Raw genomic sequence first — 21,479 nt, 5'->3', positions numbered from 1 at the left:
CAGGATGTTGCTTTCACATCCTGTTTGAAAGGGGGCAGCCCCAAACACCCACCGGTGAGCCATTAGATTCAGTGCTGATGGAAGAGTTCCACCACACCACTTCATGCACAGTCCAGTGTCTCTTATAGGTCTCCCATCCAGCCAGCGACCCAAGCTGGCCCTGTGGTAGCGTGCAAGACTTGACGGGATCATAGAGCATGAAGAACTGCTCGCAAAAGCTCTCTATCTAGCTCCACTTCATCTTCCTGGCCTTTCCCTCCTGGAGTTCTCATCCCCCTGCGAGTGCAGCAACAGCCATCGCCAGCGGGCCACGAAAAGCCACAGGGCAGCACTGGAACTGCCCAGAAATGAGCAACTCGTACCTGTGCCAATTCCAGGAACACGAGGACGTCCCCATCGATATCCACCAACATCTGCGACGCCTCCATCAGGCCCGCCACCATGTACTGCTCTGTAACACACACAGAGGGGTTAGGGAGCGTTCTACAGACAACCACTCAGGCAAGTGGACCTGTGTTGCCCTCCGGCCGGCTTTACCTCCAGCACCAAGCCACTGGACCTGTGTGAGATGGGTAATGGTGACAGACCCAGCAGGGTGCGTCTGCCATGTTGCAACCCACACTCCTAGTGGGAGACTCGGCACTGAGCTTGTCATGCCTCTGAACAGCAATGATTCACCAAGCCAGCCCATACTCATGGGGTCCCAAGCCCCCTCCCTTACATGGACAAGTGCTGTCAGGCCATCCTACTGGGCACTGGTTTTCGGGTTCAACCCACTTTGGGATGAACCTTGGAAAGCTGGCAGAAGAACCCCAAAGCCCGTCTCCCTAAGTCACCACCCCTTCCGATGGAGATGGGTATATGGAGTCCCCGATTAGGGAGGGCCTCTGGGTCCTTTCACTCACTGATGGAGGAAGGAACTCCAGATAAAATGGTCACATCCCAGCTTTCGCTGCCTTCTCCACAGGGGCCAGTGACCCCAGCAGCCCCCCACCCCCAGTCCCTGATCATTCAGATTCATTTCTAGCTGTAAGCTAGGGTCACAGAACCCCCCTTCCCCTGATTCAGGATGTGGTTGTGGGTGACAAAGCCTGGCTTGCCCTGGGTGCTGCCTGACCACAGGCCCTTCTCACATCCCCCCAAGTTACCTGTGAGAGCCACCAGGTGCGGCAGACACAGCCGATTGGCCAGGATGATGAGTTTCATGTCGTCGAGGTCCGGGCTCGAGCTGAACTGGCCGGTGTACAGGTACTCGAGAACAGCCCGCATGCAGCTCTTACTGGTATAAGGGAACACCACCTGTGCAGGAGGAGTGTGGACACAGACAGGGTTACCTTCCACAGGGCGGGCAGGCTCTGTACCCTGCCCCACGCTCCCAGTGCTTGGGGATGCACGCGCTGCCTCTCCCCAGCCCCCACGCAGTAGGAATCCGTCTGGTTCAATCACACCTGCTTGGTCTTTCTGTGGCCTGGCTGCACCCACGCCTCCTTGTCTGCGCTGGGGATTTCAGCTGTCCGTGGCCAAGCAGGGTAAGCTGCCCTGGCACAAATGCTCCCTGCACCACCCCCTGAACCGTCCCTGTCTGTCTGCCGGCACCTTTTTCTGACCGACCCCTTGTCTGACTGCACCCCCATCCCTTTGTCTGAGTTTTTCTTTGTCTCTTCAGACTTCTCGTTCTCAATCAGGCCATGCACAGCGTGGGCAATGGCCCCGAAAAGTGCTTGAGCCTGATTCTCATTTACCCCCTTCCTGTGCTGAGGGAGGGAGAGGGAGGACGGACTTTCAGCCCCCTTTGCACTTCCTGTATTCTCCAGCTGTTCCGGGGCCCTGCCTGGCCCCATGTGTAAGTCAGAACGGCCCCAAGGCTGCTAGAACATATTCACCCCCTATGGGCCCTGGGGAGCAGAGAACAGCCACAGTGCATGGCGCTCCGGCCACCCACTACACTGGGAACAGACTCCTTCCGTGAGTTCTCAAGCTGTGCAAGGGAGATCTCAGGGGACCATTCCCACTCACGTCAAGGCTACTTTATGCTGTCCGAGTGGCACAGAGGGGCTCGTGTGTAATGGAGAGATCTGTCTCAGGAACTCCCCTTTGCCCTCCCAAATGTCCCTTTTCCCCTGCCCGGTCTCCTCCTGCTCCGTGGAACCTACAGGATCTGCTGAGTGGACTTTTCCCTTTGACCCCAGCCAGTCACTGCTTGCTGTGAAATCTTGGCTTCCCTCCCTTTCTGCCCCATGGGCCCCGGCTAGAGAGAGGGAAAGCGCTGAGTCAGTGCAAAAGGCGCTTAGGCTTTTTTCAGTCTCTCTCTTTCCCTCCTTAATGCTGTAGCTCTGGGCCACTGGGATGCCACGACAGCGATGCAGGGAGCGGAAGTGCCTGCTCATCAGAACCGCTGTTCGGGTGCTGCATGGAGCAGGCTGCGTTCCCTTCTCTAGGACTCTCGGCGGCACCGGGCGGGGCTGCCGGGAGGGAGAGCAAGAGAAGGCAATTCCCAACCCTGCCACGGCGTTTGCTGCTGCCCTCCTCACCTCTTGAGTGGAGCTCTCCACAAACGGACCCCCAAACATAGCAGCCATCCAGTCGCAGCTGGAGATGAGCAAGGGCCTGTGGGCACTGATAGCACCGTCGTCCAGGATGAAGGTGACATCTGCAACCAAGCAAAGGGGCGTCCATCAAGGAAGGAGCTTGCAGCCTGTCAACCGCCCCCCATGTGTGTAGCAGCCTCAGCCAGCGTCTCTGCCCCTCCCTACAAGAAACCCAGCAAGGATATAACTCTGCGGCCGAACCCGCAGGCCCAGAAGAGGCAGTCGCCCCAGGGAACAATCCAGGAGAAGCCAACTCTCTGGACACGACGCTCTACAAGGTTTTCCTATTTCCAGTTGCCTGCTTGTGAGCATCCTGCGGGAGGGCTTGGAACAAAACATACCACCTAGACAGGGCCTTTCAGACACAGCTCTGAGCGTGCTCTACAGGTAACACGACTCCCATTTTACAGATGGGGAAACAAAGGCACAAAAGGATAAACGCCTGCAAACCAATCCTTGGCAGACCAGAGAGCGGAAGAAGCCACCTTTCTTGATTCCCTATCCCCAGGACCTCGCTGTCTTCCCCGGATCCCTTGGAACCCGAGTTCTAATTCAGAGGAGCTACTGGCTACTTATGTGACCTTGGGGTTTGTCTGAATGGAACAAATTCAGCCAGGGTGATGCTGGGACGTTTACGTCAAGATGTCATCACATCGTACCATGATGTCACGACAAAGCGTGATGACATGGTACTGGAATATCATGGCAATGTCCTACCGGGATGTGGTTTCAGAAGCCCTGGAAGGGGTCTCAGGGCCCAGATATGTCCCATAAATGGTGGGTTTCCCATCATGAAAGGGGACAATTCTACATAATCCAGAACAAGTGGAAACTAAGTTGCTCGAGCTGCTCTTGTTTAAATAACCGGAGCTGGAAAACTGGCTGGAGGGCAGAAATTTTGCAGGACACCAGATGCTAGAGCTAGGGCTTTCTGGGAGAAAGAAACTATGACGTCACAATTACATAAAACCTGCACTGGAAGCTCTCCAGAAGCTGTGGGGAAAGGCTGGGCTGGACAGCCTTGAAGAGGGACAGCCTGTATATTGGTAGCACATTGACATCCTGGGCAGCAGTGCCGGAAGCTGCCCCATTAACGTGCCTCAGCCCTTTTCTGGCGGGAGCACGGCTAAGCCTCAGAGTTCGGCCTCCACGGCCCACTCAGTCCTTGGGTCCCTTTCCTGAGACTGCAAACAAGGGATCCCAAGAGTGGCAGCTGAGATACAGATGCCTGTCCAGGAATTGGATTGAGATGCACCTTCTCACTCACGGGCCATCTAATAGCCATCAGATGGTGTCAACTCTCAGTCACAACTGACCCAGACCAGACTCAGAAAGGCTCCCTGTGTCACGTCCAGGCCCAGAGGGAGGTGATAAAGGCTCCCCACACCCAGTCCTCAGAGCCCCCGGCTCCTCCTCACTGGTGAGCAAACCCCCACCACCTGAGCAGTCGAGTCCCCCACAGCTATCGCTCCAACAGGGAACCCCCTGGGCCGTACCAGAGAAAGTCCCCTTGGCCAGGCACTCCTTCACACGGTTGGTCCTCCTGACATGAAAGGCTTTGGTGATCTCCTGGTTCATGAAAGCTTCGTTGTTCAGGATGTTGGCTACCATCATCCTGAGGTCGAAGACCTCCAGCAGTTCAGCGATGTGGGCAATGTGCATGAGGTCCCGCTCGTTCTCGTCCAGCTCCCCCGTGTACAAGTACTTGAGCACCGCCCGGAAGGGCCCCGGCTGGATGGAAGGGTCCATCTTCACCACCACCATGAGCCGGGACTTGTAGGTCAGGGGGTCGTCAGCCATCTCCTCCTGGATGCTGACGAAGGCACGGCTCCAGGAGGACAGGATCCTCCCCCGCCTCAGCCCGCGCTGCCCTTTCTCGTAGCTGTTGCCTCGTAGGATCCCGTCGCTGGTGGAGGCTCTAAGGCACGGTGGACGCTGGCTGGAGCTGAACTCCTCGGTGCTTTCGCAGATGTCGAAGCTGGCGGCTCGGAGGAGGAAGTCACGCCCATGGTGCCTCTCCTCCTGGTGCAGCATCCGCTCGGCGGCGGCAGTGGCCCCGGAACTGCCCCCAGCCGCACCCTGCTGGTCCTCCTCACTCAGGTCCATCAGAAACAGGTCGTAGAACTTGGAGGAGGAGGTGGAGAGGTAGATCTTGTGGGCGTAGATTTTGATCCTCTCTTGCAGCACTAGGATGACATCTGCACACAGTGGGTCCTCCAGCAGGTGGGCTGGGTGCTCCTCATTGTTGGAAGGGGGGTCTGGGACCAGGATGATGGGTGGGGGTGGCTTGGGAGGCAGGAAAGGGGCCTGGAGCAGCGGCCTCTGGACGTTGCGGAGGTGGGACTTCCAGAACTGCAGGTGCCGGCGGGAGATGAGGGCGGCCCGAATGGCGTTGTCAAAGACATCCTTGATGCCGAATTGGGCTACCACGCTGGTCTCGTAATAGGGGATGCCCAGCTCCTTGGCCACCTCCCTCCCCTTCTCTGGTGGCAGAATCTCATTGGGTTTGATTGGCCTGGAACAGAGAAGGGTGGGGAACAACAGTAAGAGCTGCTCAGAGACCCAGCGACCTTGAAACACATAGCCAGGGGACTGCGCAGAGGTACAACATAGGGGAGCGTAAGGCCCTGTGCAGTGGCAAACACAGAACTCCCTCGGGCCGATCAGGCTGCCTGGGGCCAGGAACATCATACCCAGGGGTCAACCAGTGCCATCTTGGCTCTCTCTTCGTCTTATTTTTCTCCCCTCCTCGCTATCCTCTATTCTTTCCCTCCCTTCTCCCTCTCTGTTCCTCTCCCACAGACATGCCCAAAAGAGAATTGCTCTGTATTGCCGATTTCACAGCATGGGTCCATCTGGAGGGAGTTGCTGCCTCGCCTCTCTGCAAGCGGTCGTCCACTCCCTGGTAAGCAATATGTGTCCCCTGGGGCTTACCCTGACATTCCTCACATCCTGTATGCTGCTTTATCCCAATCTCTACCTGGCCAAGGGTCGTCTGGCTCGATTGACTGCTTCCAGGTCAGCATAGCGAAGGTCAAGCTGGCAGCCCACCAGGATGACAGGTGCTCGGGGGCAGAAGTGCTTGATCTCTGGGTACCACATGGTCTTAACATGGTGCAGGGAGTTCGGGTTAGCAATGGAGAAGCATAAAACCACGACATCAGACCTGAGAGTGGAGAAGAGACAGGGTTCCATTACGATTTTGTCCCCCAGGGGCCATGCACTCATCCCATACAGGATTCAAGCATGGGAGCATATGCACCTACCCTGCACAGGTGCATAAGTGCAAGGCAAACTCCCTGCACAAGGGGTCAGCACCAGGAGGAAACGCTGGTTCCCTGCATGGTGTTGACCTGTAAATCCAGACCTGAGTTTAGGGTGCAAGATTAAATTATATATTTTGTGCTTTAAAATGCTTTAAAATAGTGAAACAGTAGCTATGCAAAACATGCAAGTAGAGAAACATAAGAATCCGGATAACCACTAAGGCAGGCTTGGCCATAAGCTGTGGCATTGTGGGCCTGTTACTAGTTTTGATAGTCTAGCAAAGGAGTTAGCAAGACTGCTTAATGTAAGGTTAGAAGATTTAGCAACATCTTGCAATACGTAGCTTGTGCTGAAAAGTACATCACAGAAGGCTGAAGTAATGGATTTCTCGGGGGTTTTGGGGTATATGTAACCATGGAAAAACCACATCGGGACAATAATTGATGTAACCGAGGTATTACCTGTGGGAAGTTGAATTGTGCCTAGCCAGAATATCACTCATGGGCAGGGGCTGAAACCTGATCAAATACGGTCCCGGACACGTGGATGGAACAGGAAAATGTGTATAAAAGATGATCTGACCAAGCCCCACCTGGGACATCAGGGATGACCATGGCGGAAGCCTGAGTATGAACAAGTTGTCTTGTGGGGACCTCCCCTTGCTTTTTCTTCTATTTTTGCTGGTACCAGTCTCCATAAGGTTGTATGTATGTCAACATTGGGAGACTGCTTTATTTTGTGCGAGCCTAAGGCTATAAGTATGCATGATGAGGTAGGAGAAGAGGGTTGTTATATTTATCTTGCTTTATTTCATTTTTCTGTGATTTCAGGGATAGATGTCTGTATTAAATAAACTCTGTGGGTGTGTTTCACCAACCTCAAACTCAATACAATGTGAACCATTAGTGACTTGTACCATTTGCACCCTCGACTTACCTAAAGCTAGAAGGGGAGCCAGTCTCCCCCTCGCAAGTGCAATGCACACTCCCTGTATGGAAGCGAGCCCTCTGTCCCCGTTCATGGTGCAATGCACACATCCCCGCACAGGAACCAGCCTCCCCTCCCCCAGGGGTGCAATGCACATATCCCTGCATGGAAGCCAGCTCTCCTCCCGGCTAGGATGCAATGCACACTCCCTCACATGGGAGCCAACCCTCCTCTCCCCCCCACGGTACAATGCACACTCCCCAACATGGGAGCAGCCCCCCAGAACAGCAATGCACATTCCTGGCATGGAAGCCAGCCCTCCCTCTCCACTCACCCCCCTCCCCCCGGGGGCAATGCACCTGCCCTTTCATGCTTTTTCTCCTTCTAGTTCCTAGGCCCGCAGGAAAGACCAGTTTGTCACCCTACCTTCCATAAGCGAAGCGTCTATCTTTGTGGTGGTCCCCAAAGGTATCCCAGAGTCGCAAGGACACACTAACATCATCCACCACATCTCGGGAGCGCTCCAGCACCTGAGGGAACAGAAAAGGTCAGCCACTTTCTAAGTAAGGTTGCAGAGGGGAAGGGGCAGGGGATGGAATTAGCTAGCTCCCTTCTCCCCCTGGAGGTAGGACATTAAAGGGGAGTTAATGACACTGCTGACCCCAGGCAGGGGAAGAATTCCCTGGTCTGAGCCTCTACTTGGCTTGGGAGGGTGGACCGCAATCATGATCGTGCGTGCCCTGTTGGACAACCCCTCTGCACCATGCTCCAAGAGAGGGGTGTCCTGTGACAGCTACAGTCCCCCCAGCCCCGTCGGCACCAGTCCTGCCCGCGAAGCAGACGTCACTCACCTCCTGGCAAACACGATACTGGTCAATGGCCCAGACCGTGGGTACGTGGGTGGCGAGAAGCTGGTACTGGGTCAGCGTGGCATTGCAAGCGCGGGCACAAATGAGACGGGTCTTGCCCACCGCGTTGTCCCCAACCACGACACACTTGATGGTTTCTACGTTTGGCCTCTCATAATCCATGTCAGAATCCATTAATTGGGACCTGAGGAGAAAGCAAGGGCGAGGGGCCAGCGGAAACGCTGGATCAGTGTTCCAGACCTGTTTGCAAGGCAGCTCTGGGTGCCACACCGGGCCAGCCTCTGCCTCCTCTGCTCCCAAGAAAGCCCTTGGACTAATCTGCGGGAGAGAGGTCCTGCTATCCCAGAGAGCAACTGGGCCCACATGATCAACATGGGCCTCTTCCCACAGAGCCACTGGGCACACATGGGGGGCTCCCTTCCAGAGAGCCAATGGGCCACAGTAGGGTGGACCCCCACTCTCCACAGAGAGCCCTCCACTGGCCAAGTGGAAGGGGGTCCTCTCTTCCCCCAGAGTGGCCAGCCACCCCCACCCAAACTCTGCAGGCAGGAAGCAGCCATCCTACTCATCCCAGTGGGAAAAGATTTCCCAGGCAGAGCAATGGCAAACCCCAGGGGAGATAGCCAATTAACAAGCACCGTTGACTGAGACCTAGGGCGAGGCCCGGGGCTGGGATCTTCTGGGAGCACCCAACCTAGGGAAACTTGCACCTGCGGAAAGAGAATGAAACTTACACCCACTTCAGCCTCTGCTGCCACTGAGCAGCGGGCTGGGACCCTGGGATTTGCAACGCCCCCTGCAGGTGCTCAGAGCCAGGGCAGGGGGGATCTGGGAAACAGCACTGGTTGCTTGGGCAAGGGACAGTGCCTGGGAATGCACCGGGGAGTGGGCACCCTCCAGCTTCACCTCCGCTCCTGCCTTACTCACAAGGCCCGATTTAAAGGGACTCCCGCATGGTCTGTGCCCCTCCCAGAGAACCTTCCCACGGAGGAAGCAGCTGCCAGGCCGTCCGAGTCACTCCGTCTGTCACACGCTTGGAGTCATTTCTCCTAGCAGGGAATCTCATCCGGGGTCCTCATGAGCTTCTCCCCCTTCCTCACACCCCTGACGGCCCCAGCCACCCTGATCTGCAGAGACCTTGGCCGGCTGCTTCCCCCGCTCTCCCAATGAGAGCCCAGCGGGGACCAGGCCACCCAAAGCAGCTCTGAGCAGAGAACAACAAACAGCCCTTGGAAGGGGAACGGAGCGAAGGCAGTTCCCCACCCCTTCTCAATGTGCACTCCAGGCGAATTCCCTTTACAGTGTAATGGGTTCCTGGAAGCATGCACTGCTCTGCCTCTGATACGACACATGCCCTGTCTGTTTGCTTGGACTCTCCTCCCTCCAGCCCAGGCTCATGCTTGGTCATGTGAGAGAGATTTTTTTCCCCTGTTCCTCCCTTCCCAGCGTTGGGAAGCTTCCAGATCCACCTGAGCAAACACATCCTCCCTCTCTCCCCCACCCGGCAGATGTCTACACACACACACACCCCCCACCCCGCTGGGAGGATGTTTGCGCTGTTGGAGTTGTAACTGGGCATGGCGAGGCCAAGGCTCCGAGCCAGCTCTCAGCAGCCCTAGCCACACATGGCCATGCTTTGCCAGCGCCGAGCTCTGGACATGTAGCGAGCAGGCGTCCGCAGCAAACAGAATTAACTCATGGCAGCTTAAACCAGGGATTTGCAAGGCTACCGTGGGGAGGAAAGAGGGGAAAAGAGCTTCTCTTTGTAACCACAAACCCAAGTTGCCCAGCTTTGAACTCTCTCTCGAGCAGCGTTACCTCTAGGCAAAGGTCTTCTGAGGTACTGTGTGCCTACACCAACCCACAGGCACGCAGAGCTAATGCCAAGGTAACGATAGCAACGGAGAGCTGCGGAAGGGGATGTGAATGCAGCTCTCCGTAGCCGAAGCTAAAAGTACTAAAGGGACTTTCCAATGATACCATCCCATCCCAGCTCCTTAGGAGCCCCATTCTGGCAGACGCTGAGCACTCTTCACTTGCAGGGGCTCAACACCTAGCAGGATCAGGCCCCAGGTTTTGTGGGTTCAAAGACAACGCATCAGGCCAGCTCCTGAGCTGATGGGGAAACCAGCATGTCCCAGGACAAAGATTATTTTAACTGAGGTGCTCATATCCTGCTGAAGAAGACCTCTGCTAACTGCAATGCCAGGAAAGAAAAGGAGCTTTAGGTAGGTGCTCAGATACTGTGGCGATGGGCATGTCCCAGGACAAAGATTATTTTAACTGAGGTGCTCATATCCTGCTGAAGAAGACCTCTGCTAACTGCAATGCCAGGAAAGAAAAGGAGCTTTAGGTAGGTGCTCAGATACTGTGGCGATGGGCACAAGGCAAAGACATCAGACAAACAGAATTTTTTTAAAGCAGCCATAAGGAATCCTGCCCGAGGACTCCCACTTCTCTGCCCAAGCCCCATGCTCCCCCTAGCCCCCTCCACAGTTCAGCCCTAGAAGAGGAGAGAAGTGGAAGTAGTAAGCTCTTCCGAAGGCCTCTGAAACATATAACTACAACATGTTCTTCCCAGTGCCCCCAAAGTGCCCATCAGTTAAAACAAGAAGCAAATTGCAGAGCAGAGCCAGAATTTTGGGTGACGTGGGGTCCATTTGGAAGGTGGACGCTGTGTGCCTCGGGATCGCCTGGCGGGCTTTGGTTCAGTGGCATATGTCTTGGCATTGACCCCTGTGCAGTAAGTTCGGAGCCCATTTGTCTAAGCACAGGTTAGTTTTTAACTCAGGCCCCCATGGTAGAAATGTAGGGAGTTAAAAAACAGAATGCCAGCAAGAGCAGGCTTCAGCATCCATGCAAAGAAATGCAGGAGACGGGAGAGGAAAAGGATGGCACAAAATGAAGGAAATGTGAAACTTCTGCCACAGCAACTGGTGTGTGTGTGTGGCAAATCAGTGCCCATGTGACATTTCACCCTGCCAGAGACACATTTCATTATCGCTGTTACATCTACCTCCTACAATCCAACGTCCCATCTCCTCATTCCCCTCTTCCATGTCCACGCCAGGAACTGATCCAACTCCCACTGAGGTAAATGGAATGAGACGGATCAGGCCCTGAGGTTGTGCCAGAGGCTTCCCCTCCATATGCCCCCAGTAATAACCCCATCTCAATCCTTCTCGTCTTTCCCCTTGCATCTGCTTCGTTCCCTCTCCTGAGCCACCCTGAAACCCTAAATCACCCCATAAACCCTCTCTCAGCCATTCCCCTTCCCCACGATGGGCTCCTCTCTCTGCCCCATCTCCAATGCAACCCCTTATTCCCTGACCGCAATGCACCCCATAAGTACGGCTCCCTGATCCTAACCTTCACCGTTCCCCCTTAGCCCTTCTCTGGATCCCCCTCCCAAGGCACCGAATCTACCCCCTTTACCTCCCCAGGAGAACCGAGATTTGTTCATTTTCGGCAGCCCCAGTCTCTGGTTACCAAGGAAACTAAAGAATCACCCCAGGGAGCCCAGAGTGTTTCCTAGCAACTCTCAGGCTAAAAATTCTCCATCCCAGCATCTTGCAACATAAAGAGGCAGGCGCGCGGGCACAAATCCTGTTAAACAGAAGGAATGCAACAAAAATAGAATGGTCTCATGAATGCAGCACCAACTGGGAACCTGCTGAGCCACTGGAAAGGGCGGGCAGGTGAAATCAGAGCATCTCCAACAAAAGATGATCAGAAGAGAAACTAAAGGAGGACTTGTGGCACCTTAGAGACTCACCAATTTATCTGAGCATGAGCTTTCCTGAGCTACAGCTCGCTTCATCGGAGGCATCCAGTGGAAAAAAAGAGAAACTAGGTGCCAAGAATCTTGTAGGCTAAGGCCTTGCACAATATTATTTGTAGTAGTAGTCCTGATAATTGCAATGCCGAAGGAAATGCAAATCTAAACAGAGGGCACAGTGCAAACCAAGCGGAAACAAAACACAAACATGTTTGCAAGGCTTTTGCAAATCAAGCACAACTAAACTGTCAATATAGTATATATAAAAAAGCAATAACAAAATGCAAAGCTTCTGCACAAACACACCCCACCCCACACAGTCACCAAACGCCTCTATATTGCAACGATTTTAGGAACGGGGAGGAATCAGAACTAAAAGGCGAGCCTGGCTATACTGCCTAGATTTATGCAGTGAAATCTAATCGGCCCGAAGAGCCTTGGCAAAGGGCACCCACGTCACTGCAAATCCAACCCGGGGCACGGCAAGAAACTCGGGATTTGGCGTTGCAGCCTCTCCGGAGCGGGGCACCTTCAACAACCCCCGGCGGCTGCAGGCAAAGGTTTTGGGGCGCGCCTGGTTAAATGGCCCGGCCGCTTTCCCTGCTCAGCCCGGGGCGGCGGTAGGAGGATGCTCGGGGAGCTCGCTTACTTACACCGACACATAGCGGGGAATTTCCAGTGGGCAGAAGGAAGCTCCCCCCGGGAGACGTGTCCATGGTCAGAAGCGCGCGGCTCAGATCCTGGCACCCCGGGCGGCGCTGGGGGCTAAGCTCGGCCGCCCAGCGGCTCCCCCGCGACGGTCCGCGCCGGCCCCCGGGAGGATGCGGGCCCTTGCTCGGCGCCTACAGCCATCGCCGCGTCCTCCCCAGCAGCATCCTCCCGGCCCCGGCCCGGCCCCGGCCCCGGCGCCTCTCTCCCGCCCGCCCGCCCGCCCGGCGGGGCCCTGCTGCCAGCTGGGGCTGCCCCAAGGCACGGCGCGTGGCCCCGCCGCCGCCCCGCTCCCGGCCGCGCTGTCCCTGAGCCCGCGGGCGCTGCAGCTCCCGGCCGGGCTCGCCCACCGCCTGGTTTCATTCACAAAAACAAGAACCAGCCACAGGCCCCGCCCCTGTCTCTCCCCCCCAGCTGCCCATTGGCTGAGAGGGGGAGCGGGGCACTTCCTGGGCCAGGCCGGGCCTGGCAGAGGCCGCTCAGCCAAGAGGGGGGGAGACAGCTCAGGTGCCCATGAGTCTGGGGGGAGTTCACCGCCCTCTGCCTTTGCTGCTACCACCCCTCGCCCGCTATTCGGCACCTCTCCCCCTGCCCCTCTTCCCTTCCATCCATCCATCCATCCCCTGCAGCCCTCCCCCCATTCCCCTGCCCCTCTTCCCTTCCATCCATCCATCCCCTGCACCCCTCCCCCTGCCCCTCTTCCCTTCCATCCATCCATCCCCTGCAGCCCTCCCCCCATTCCCCTGCCCCTCTTCCCTTCCATCCATCCATCCCCTGCACTCCTCCCGTTCCACTGCCCCTCTTCCCTTCCATCCATCCATCCCCTGCACTCCTCCCTGCCCCTCTTCCCTTCCATCCATCCATCTCCTGCCCCCCTCCCCCCATTCCCCTGCCCCTCTTCCCTTCCATCCATCCATCCCCTGCACCCCTCCCTGCCCCTCTTCCCTTCCATCCATCCATCTCCTGCACCCCTCCCCCCGTTCCCCTGCCCCTCTTCCCTTCCATCCATCCATCCCCTGCAGCCCTCCCCCATTCCCCTGCCCCTCTTCCCTTCCATCCATCCATCTCCTGCACCCCTCCCCCCGTTCCCCTGCCCCTCTTCCCTTCCATCCATCCATCCCCTGCAGCCCTCCCCCATTCCCCTGCCCCTCTTCCCTTCCATCCATCCATCCCCTGCATCCCTCCCCCTGCCCCTCTTCCCTTCCATCCATCCATCCCCTGCACCCCTCCCCCGTTCCCCTGCCCCTCTTCCCTTCCATCCATCCATGCCCTGCACCCGCCCCGCCCCGCTTCCCTTCCATCCATCTATCCCCTGCACCCCTCCCCGCCCCTCTTCCCTTCCATCCATCCCCTGCACCCGCCCCTGCCCCTCTTCCCTTCCATCCATCCATCCCCTGCATGCCCCCTGCCCCTCTTCCCTTCCATCCATCCATCCCCTGCATGCCCCCTGCCCCTCTTCCCTTCCATCCATCCCCTGCACCCGATCCTGCCCCTCTTCCCTTCCATCCATCCCCTGCACCCACCCCTGCCCCTCTTCCCTTCCATCCCTCCATCCACTGCATCCCTCCCCCCATTCCCCTACCCCTCTTCCCTTCTATCCATCCCCTGGACCTCTCCCCCTGCACTTTTCCCTTCCATCCATCCTCTGCACCCCTCCCCCTGCACTCCTTGCATCTCTTCTCTTCCATCCATTTCCCTGCATCCCCCACCACCCACCCACTCCATCTGTCCATGCTCCTGCCTCTATCCACCCCACTGCCTCTCCATCCTTCCTCCTTCACCACCGCTATCACCTCCTCTCTGCTCCCAGCCACCATCCTGGTATTCACCTCACTGAACCCCACCAAGCCAGCACCCAGACCCGCACCCCACCAAGCCAGCACCTGGACCCCCCCGCTGAGCCCTGAGCTCCAGCCACCTTCAACTGCACCCAGAACCCCCTCCCCCCACAACGAGCCCCTGTTCATCCAGATCTCCCTCGCACCCGGACCCCCCACCAAGCCGCCTGCACCCAGATTGCCCCACACAGAACCCTCTCACCCCACACCTGGATCTTCCTACACTAAGCTCATCCATATCTAGATCTTGCTGGGCTGAGCCTGCCTGCCTACATCTACTGTGCTTGGCACGGAGTGGCAGGGCCCCGGGGTGTTTCTGGGACAGTCCTGGTCCTTGCGCTGTGTCAGGGTTGGGTGCAACTCTACCGCCGAGTCCATGTCCGGGGGAGAGGGGGCACAGGGTGATCTCCTACCTCTGTGCAGTCAGTGGCATCTGCTCCCCACTGCCATGCTGGAGCCTCCACATTTATTTATTGACAGATATAATTTGCAGAATTTTTCAGAATTTTAAAATATTGTGTGCAGAATTTTACATTTTTTGGTGCAGAATGCCCTCAGAAGTATACTTTGCAGGCTGGACTGCCACTGGCAGTGTCCCAGGGGGTTCTGGTGAAGGATGCTGCATTGATCAGGACAGGGGCAGCTCTGATAGGGAGACCCCTCACCCAGTCACTAGTGGGGTTGGGGCTCAGAGGAGTTTCTGGATGGCTCAAGGGAGCTGCATTGGGATAGAGATCTTTACACTTCAAGGTCACTGGTTCAAACCAGGCCTGCGTGGGTATGAGCAGCGATGGAGATTGGCACCTGACCTGTGCAAAACAGCTTGGGGGGTTCTCAGTCCTCTGCTTAGTGGAGGCTTGGTACAAAAGCTGGTTTGACTTCGCCCTCTTCCGCCTTGCTGGTCGTCTCTGCAGAGATGCCAGTGATGGGACAGGTCACAGACTGAACTCTCTTCCTACCTGGAGGTGTGGGTTGAGGCAGCATGCGGAAATCTGCCTGTGCCTGGGACCAGTGCAGGGGTAGCAGGAGGAATTCTCCAGCCTGTGTTACACAGGAGGTCAGACTAGCTGATCTAATGGTTCCTTCTGGCCCTGGAAGCTATGCATCTTTACAACAGACAGGCTCCTCGGGTCGCTCAGCTCCACCAGCACCTAACAAGGTGAGTAGCCCCCTCTCGCTGATCCAGCTCCCTGGCTCCTTCTCATGGATCTGCTCACTCCCAGCTCCACCCACCCCATGATCTTCCCACTGCACCCGTCTCACACCTCTCCACTGCCTCCCCCCCAGACTCATCTCTGCGGTCCCTCTCCCCAGCTCAGCTCCCCCCAGCCCCTCTGTGCTGCCCCCTCTGGCTGCCTCACAATCCAAGGACAGAGCCGAGAAAGTAAAAACTCAACGTCATCTCTGCGGCCTGACCAATGAGAAGCAGCTTTGCTTCCCTGCAGCTCAGGCCAGCTGCTGTGCCCCATCATATCCAGATCATGTGATGCCTCATTGTCCTTCTCAAGGCTTTTTTCCCCCCCACCTCCCCTGTGCCTAACCAAAATAACCCCGGCTCCTGTTCCCTTCCCGTTAGGATCCGGCCAGCCACGATCCCTCAGAACCGCTCAAAGGCCTGGCATTGATGCAATGCGGCGTCAGCCAGCGTCACCGCTCCAGCATCTGCCTCACCTCGCACCTTTGCAGTCCAGTCACACAGACATCCAGCAGCTCCTAACATCACCGTGCCAGAACGCCCCCCACCCCCTGCAACTCTCCTCAGCACCATTGCTCATCTGCCCCATGCCGTTCCTCACCTAACTCGTAAGACAGGAATCTCTCTCTCCATAGCAGAAGGAATCTGGAGTACTTGTCTGGGGGGGGGGTCCTTTTGTTTTTTAAGTCTGGCATATGCTTCTCCCTGGTGAGTCTCCGTATTCCACAGGGACCATGGAAGCTAGCAATGAGGCTGTCGACTTCTTGGGAAAAGCTATTAATTTCCCTGCATTTGGGCTGGAATGAAAACTGCAAGCAGCCTAGCTGCTGCTTTTAGCTTCCGTCTTCGAGTGGGTCACGGGGAAGGAACACGTAAAGCTTGCTTGCCAGCCGCATGATTTGGCTTATTTGCTCTGTCGTAGCAGGTGCTTAATTGTGGCATAAAAGTTCCTGGCAGCTTTACGATCAGTTTAATTCCGGAGTGACTCCCCACCGTCTGAAGCAAGACAAAAGCACAATTGTGGCTTTTGGTCAAAACCTCCAGGCTGTACCGTTGGCACTGAAAAAAACAGCTCAAACAAGCACATTCCCGCTGCTACTCCCGTCTCAGCTTCTCCCGGCAGGAGGTGCCGCCGGGAATGGCGAAGGAGCACTGGCTGTGCGGGAGTGAAGAGCGAGGCAAGGTCCAGCCAGCAGATAACGGCGAAAGAATGCCAGCTCTGGATGAGCTCACTGCTTTTCCGTTCCCAGCCTCTGCCAACAGGAGGTGCTACAGGCAACGATGCCAGAGCGCTGGCCGCGGGGCACTTCAGGGACTGTTGCCAGAGCATTCGCTATGGGGGAGGCCAAGTGGGAGGTGCTGCAGGGACTGGCCCAGGAATGCTGACTGTGGGGAAGCCCATAGCTACTCCAGTCCCTGCTTCTCCCAGTAGAAGGCATCACAGGGAAGGATGTCGCATGGAGGGGAATTCAGTTATTCCAGTCCTAGCCTCTCTAAGGAGGAACCATTGTAGGGAATGGGGTAGAAGTTATCAGCTACTCCAGTCCCTCAGCAGGAGGTGCTGTATAGAACAGAGGCAGAGTACTGACTCTAGAGAAGTCCACAGATATTCCTCTGGAAGTGTCTTCCAACAGGAGAGGCTGTAGGGACTAGTCCAGGAACGTTGGCACATTGCGGGTTCTCATCTCAGCTGCACTCCAGATGTAAGGTCTAGATTCTGTTCTAGAGGATCCACCTTTCCCCACCCCCTGGCTACAGCTGCAGTGCGTACGGCTGGTTAAGTCAGGCCCATAATTCCCCAGTGTCCTGTGAGTAGGAAGTGAATGGCCAGTAGGGGCTAAGATCGTTATGATGAGGTGCTCAGGTGTGATACCACAAAGAGAGCAGTATGAAAGCAAAGAGAGACAGAGAGATGGATGGAGAGAGGAGTACCTATGGTGACTGATGGATGAATATCTATGGTGATGGATGGATGGACAGAGGAGTACCGATGGTGACGGACTGACAGATGGATAGACTCATAGAAATGTAAGGCCAGGAGGGACCTCGAGAGGTCACCTAGTCTAATCTTCCATGCTGAGGCAGGATTAAGTATACCTAGACCATCCCTGACAGGTGTGGGTGTGTGTGTGTGAGAGAGAGTCTGCAGATAGTTCATTTCCGTTCAGAAGGCCTAAAGCTTTATCCATCCACCTATTTCTGATGGACATCTGAAGCTCTGAGTCTCAGCGCGTGGATTTCTCCCATCCCAAATTATTATCCAGCCAGGGTGTATGTAAAATGCAGGCACTGCCTAGCTGATGGGGCAGGAACATGAGCTTTTTCCTCTTTCCCGCTTGTCCCTTCCTGGAAGACTGATCACGAGCCTAGTTCACCAGAAGCCCCAGCCCTTCTTACAGTCTCATCACTGCCTCAGACAAAGGGGTCTCTGGCTGGGCTGAGAGAGAACAGCCAAGCATGAGCCTACGCTGCCCTTGGAGCTCCCGCTGTGAGTCAGTAACTGGATCCAATGCAAAGCAGAAGCAGCAGCATCCCCTCCCCTCCCCCATGTCTGCTGTTTTATCACAGCTGTAATTAAAATGCAGGTTACTCTGTGTGCCAGTGTCTCTCTCTGATATAAGCCTCTTGAACTTGTCCCAAAAGGCTCCCATCTGCCCTGCTTTATAATCACCCTCGCTCCCAGTCAAATAGCTCCAAACCCAAATACACACACTGAGCTTTTCGTCCAGACATCACAGCAGCCACAGGTCAAACTGGGGAGTTGTGTGCGGAAGGGTTATGAACACCCCCCGGCACTGAACAGGCAAATGAAAGGATGTCAGGAAGGCGGAGAGGGCAAACAGCCAGCTTTGCTACCAGCTTCCCGAAGTCCCCTTCTCGCAACACACACGACCGATTGACTCTCTCGAGGCTTGTATACCGTGACCATCTCTTGGACCCAGAAACCCTCCAGCCCCCTACCCAGCCCCAGCCCCACATTCTCTGTTGTCCAGAAACCCAGGCCTCTACCCGGAGCCAGTGCTGCATTCTCTGTTACCCAGAAGCCCCATGGAGTCCCTGCCCAGCAGTATGTGCGGTGACTTCACAAAGAAATTCAAGTCACTGATAAATACTCTTCCTCCAACCTCCCTGCATCCCTCACCTGCTGTGGCCTGGGCCTGGTGGGGAGTCCTGCAAAGCTCAGGTCCTCTTCCTCTGGAGAGCTTGGTGCTAGCTGCCAAAGCCCTGTCAGCGCTCAACAGGCTGAGCTGAGTCAGCTCTGGGTGTGGTCATGAAGAACTGTGCCTTCCGGTAAAGTTCAAATGGGCAGAGAGCTGCCGCAGGCTGTGTTGGAGGAACAGGTTCTCTGCCTATTCTGATAGGAAGTGGGGTAGCTGACCATGCACTGAGGCAGAGGGAGGTTGTCGGCCGGGCCAGCTGGGCTGCATTCCCAAGCAGTAACATTAATGTGAGTGCCCAGGAAGCACCATCCTCTTTCCCCTCAAATCAGACCCACTCTCTGCTTTGCACAGGCTGACGTTCCCATGAGTCCGCACGAAGGAACCCTCAACACATTGTCCTGGAGAACTTAAAGTGCAGGCCCCCGTGCAGGAAGGGGGTGTCATATGCACCCGAGCTCAGCGATAGGGGAATTCATCCTGCGGAGCAGGTGATTTTAAGGCACTAGGGTGCCTGGGCAATATGCCAGGCTAAACTAAAAAAGGTGCTGAGCTTTGTTGTGAAACAACCACGTCTAAATTGGAGTGGTGGGGGGGTGAAGTGTTGCAGATTCCTTTGGGGGTATCCTCTGAATTCACAGCAGCCTTTGCCTTTCTTGTATCCTGGCTGGCTGGAGCCGGGAACCCTTCAGCTTTCTGCATTCCCAGGGCATAGAACTTGCCCTACCCACCTCCAAGCCTTGCTATGAGCTAATCACCAGTGGGTATCCATCTGCCAGCAACAAGCTGGGCCTTCTCCCTAAGGCGTCTGGAGATACAGACAGGGGGTACATTAAACGGGACACAATGAGCGGAATCCTTGGGCACCTTGTGGGTCCAGCTAGGAAAATAAGACTGGACCAAATCTGGACTGACCATGTGAACGTCTAGCAACAGCTACAAACCACTAAGGAGGAAAACAGGAATGAGCTAGGTACTTACGAGCTGTAATCCATCCTGGTCTTCTTCACGGCATGGTGGGCTTTGGCTCGGGTTTCCATCGCTTTCTCTTCTCAGCAGGCTCTGAAAGGAGAGGTGGAAAAGGCGCAGGTGAGATGAGTTGACCTGGAACTCCTCCCTCCCCGGCTCTCTGCAGGATGCCCCCTCCCTCCCCATGGGCAGAGGCAGCCGCTGGACAGGGAGATCCTAGATCATCACTCTTGCATGTTGGATACTGGGCTCTTTAAAATCCAGTTCTAACACAGCAAGACAAAGACTCAGGGCTGCCCATTGACCTTGCTGCACAGTCTCGGGTAACGGGGAGGAAAATTCTCAGTGACGCTGAACTTAAAATCCGTTTCTTTCTTCCCTAATTTCTTCACATGGCACAGTTCTTAAGAACCCCACAGCAGGGGATGTGTAGGGACCAGCACTATTTCCAGTCATCATTCTAAACTGCATTTGTTTTACGCTTTCATCTGAGGATCTCAAAGCACGTTACAGACTTTCATTAAGGTTGATTTTCTTCCAAGGAGGTGGGGCAGTCTTATCTCCATTTTACAGATGGAAAAACTGAGGCTCAGAGAAAGGAAGTGACTTGCCCAAGTCAGTGGCTGAGCCAGGACTAGAACCCAGGAATCTTGGCTCCCTGTCCCCCGCTCAAATCACTATGTGTTGGACAGCTTTTGCTGAGAGCATTACACTCCGTTTGTTTGTGACCTAAGCAAAACCCAGTGCCCCAGAGTTCAAAGCAGACCAATGAGCCCTCTCGCTTGTTTATTTTGTCTAAAGTTTCCCTCGTCTGAACTCTGGAGTGAGGGAGCACAAGAGGTATTTTCTCCTCCTCTCTCTATTCAGTTGCTATATCAACAGTTTCTAAACACATCAGGGGCAGGGCTGGCAAGCTGGAGCCCTGATACAAAGGAGCAACTGCTGCACCAGCCAGACTTTCAGTCACAGAGATTTGGAAACTGTTTGGAGGGAGCTTGAGGCTGAGTTTTAAGCAAGGCTGGGTCATGAATTAAGTAAACCTGGGGAGAGTCTCCAGCAAACGCGGGACAAGTTGTGTGTGAGACTGGGGCAGTTTTTAGCAAAGCCGGGTTGATTTATAGGTTGCTATGAAACTCAGCTAGTTTCGGCTGCGTTTTACTTTGAGAACCCAAATCCAAAGGAAAGATCAGAGGACGTGAACCCCAGTCAAGTCCAAATCCTGCGGGGGATATTACTGGGAACGGTGGATAAAATCTTTCCTTGAAATGCACAAAGAGGTTTGATTTTGTTACACAACAAAGCAAAATCCTGCCTGCTTTTCCTCCTGGCAGAAGCCACCTGCGGTCCCCTTGCACAGTGCACCAGCCGCTAAGCATTCACATGAACTCTAGTAACCCCTTCAGCGAGAACTGGTCCAGTGCTGGGCTAATTCAGTCTACTCCCATTATTGAGATAGTCTAATGAGCTGGCTGGCTGGGGAGAGAGATGGCATCTCAGATGGATGGCTTTATGGACTTAATATCCATTCGGGCCCAGCAGGCAATAAAAGTATCAAGCAAGCACTTTGCAAAATCACAGAGCCTAGCCCAGCCGTAAGTGAAATGAGGAGAGCGGGAAAGGGATGCTGGGCTGCAGAGCATGGCACCAGGGAAATGGAACCGGTGCCACGGGAGGGAGAGTCGAGCCAGCGCTGCAGAGCACCAGGAGGGCTGAGCTGATGTCACAGATAAAACGGTGCCATGACAGTGCGGGTAGGGGGGCGTGAGGTCAACTGGGTGCAAGACGGTGCCACTGTGCCAGAGCCCCCCTTATCAACTACAGCTGGGACGATGACCAGGGATAATAGCCCCAGCCACTCCCCAAGCATAGAGAGCCACTCATACAATAAGGTGCCCGGGGCCTTTGGACTGGGTCTCGTTCACATTTAAAGGTACCAGTTCTGGTCCTGCTAACAATTAACAGTTCAACCTCTCTCAGATATTCCCAGTCTGGAGCCCTTGGGACAGCTGCAACAGCAACACCAGGCCACACCCCTCACCAGAAGTAGGTAAAAGAGCATCTCTCCAAGGTGGAATCCCACCACCACGGCAAGATCCATCCCAGAGACAGCACACTCGATTAGACACACCATTGGTGTGCTCTAGTCCGGCCGTTCCTGGCTTCCTGCGTGAATGCATGTTAG

At 55.5% G+C, this 21,479-nt stretch overlaps 1 protein-coding gene across 4 annotated transcripts in view; it reads right to left on the bottom strand.

Annotated features, from left to right (window-relative positions):
* The window catches only part of RHOBTB2 (Rho related BTB domain containing 2), a 30,461-nt gene that overhangs the window by 1,908 nt on the left and 7,074 nt on the right, over positions 1-21,479 (bottom strand). The window contains exons 2-9 of one of the 4 annotated variants that reach the window (XM_084615309.1): positions 19,310-19,390; positions 7,634-7,835; positions 7,209-7,312; positions 5,569-5,754; positions 4,085-5,103; positions 2,532-2,650; positions 1,149-1,299; positions 363-451 (exon numbers count right to left, since the gene is read on the bottom strand). In XM_084615309.1, the coding sequence (XP_084471435.1) occupies positions 363-451; positions 1,149-1,299; positions 2,532-2,650; positions 4,085-5,103; positions 5,569-5,754; positions 7,209-7,312; positions 7,634-7,835; positions 19,310-19,368 (1,929 nt within the window). In that variant the 5' untranslated portion in view covers positions 19,369-19,390. Of the gene's footprint in view, positions 1-362; positions 452-1,148; positions 1,300-2,531; positions 2,651-4,084; positions 5,104-5,568; positions 5,755-7,208; positions 7,313-7,633; positions 7,836-11,426; positions 11,608-12,082; positions 12,323-18,312; positions 18,409-19,309; positions 19,391-21,479 lie in introns of those variants that run through there. The other 3 variants (XM_084615311.1, XM_084615310.1, XM_084615312.1) reach the window with 3 other exon arrangements.

The sequence above is a fragment of the Lepidochelys olivacea genome (assembly GCF_965140295.1).
Source record: "Lepidochelys olivacea isolate rLepOli2 genome assembly, chromosome: 26".
Classification (NCBI taxonomy): domain Eukaryota; kingdom Metazoa; phylum Chordata; order Testudines; family Cheloniidae; genus Lepidochelys; species Lepidochelys olivacea.
This window is presented reverse-complemented; position numbering and strand designations above follow the sequence as displayed.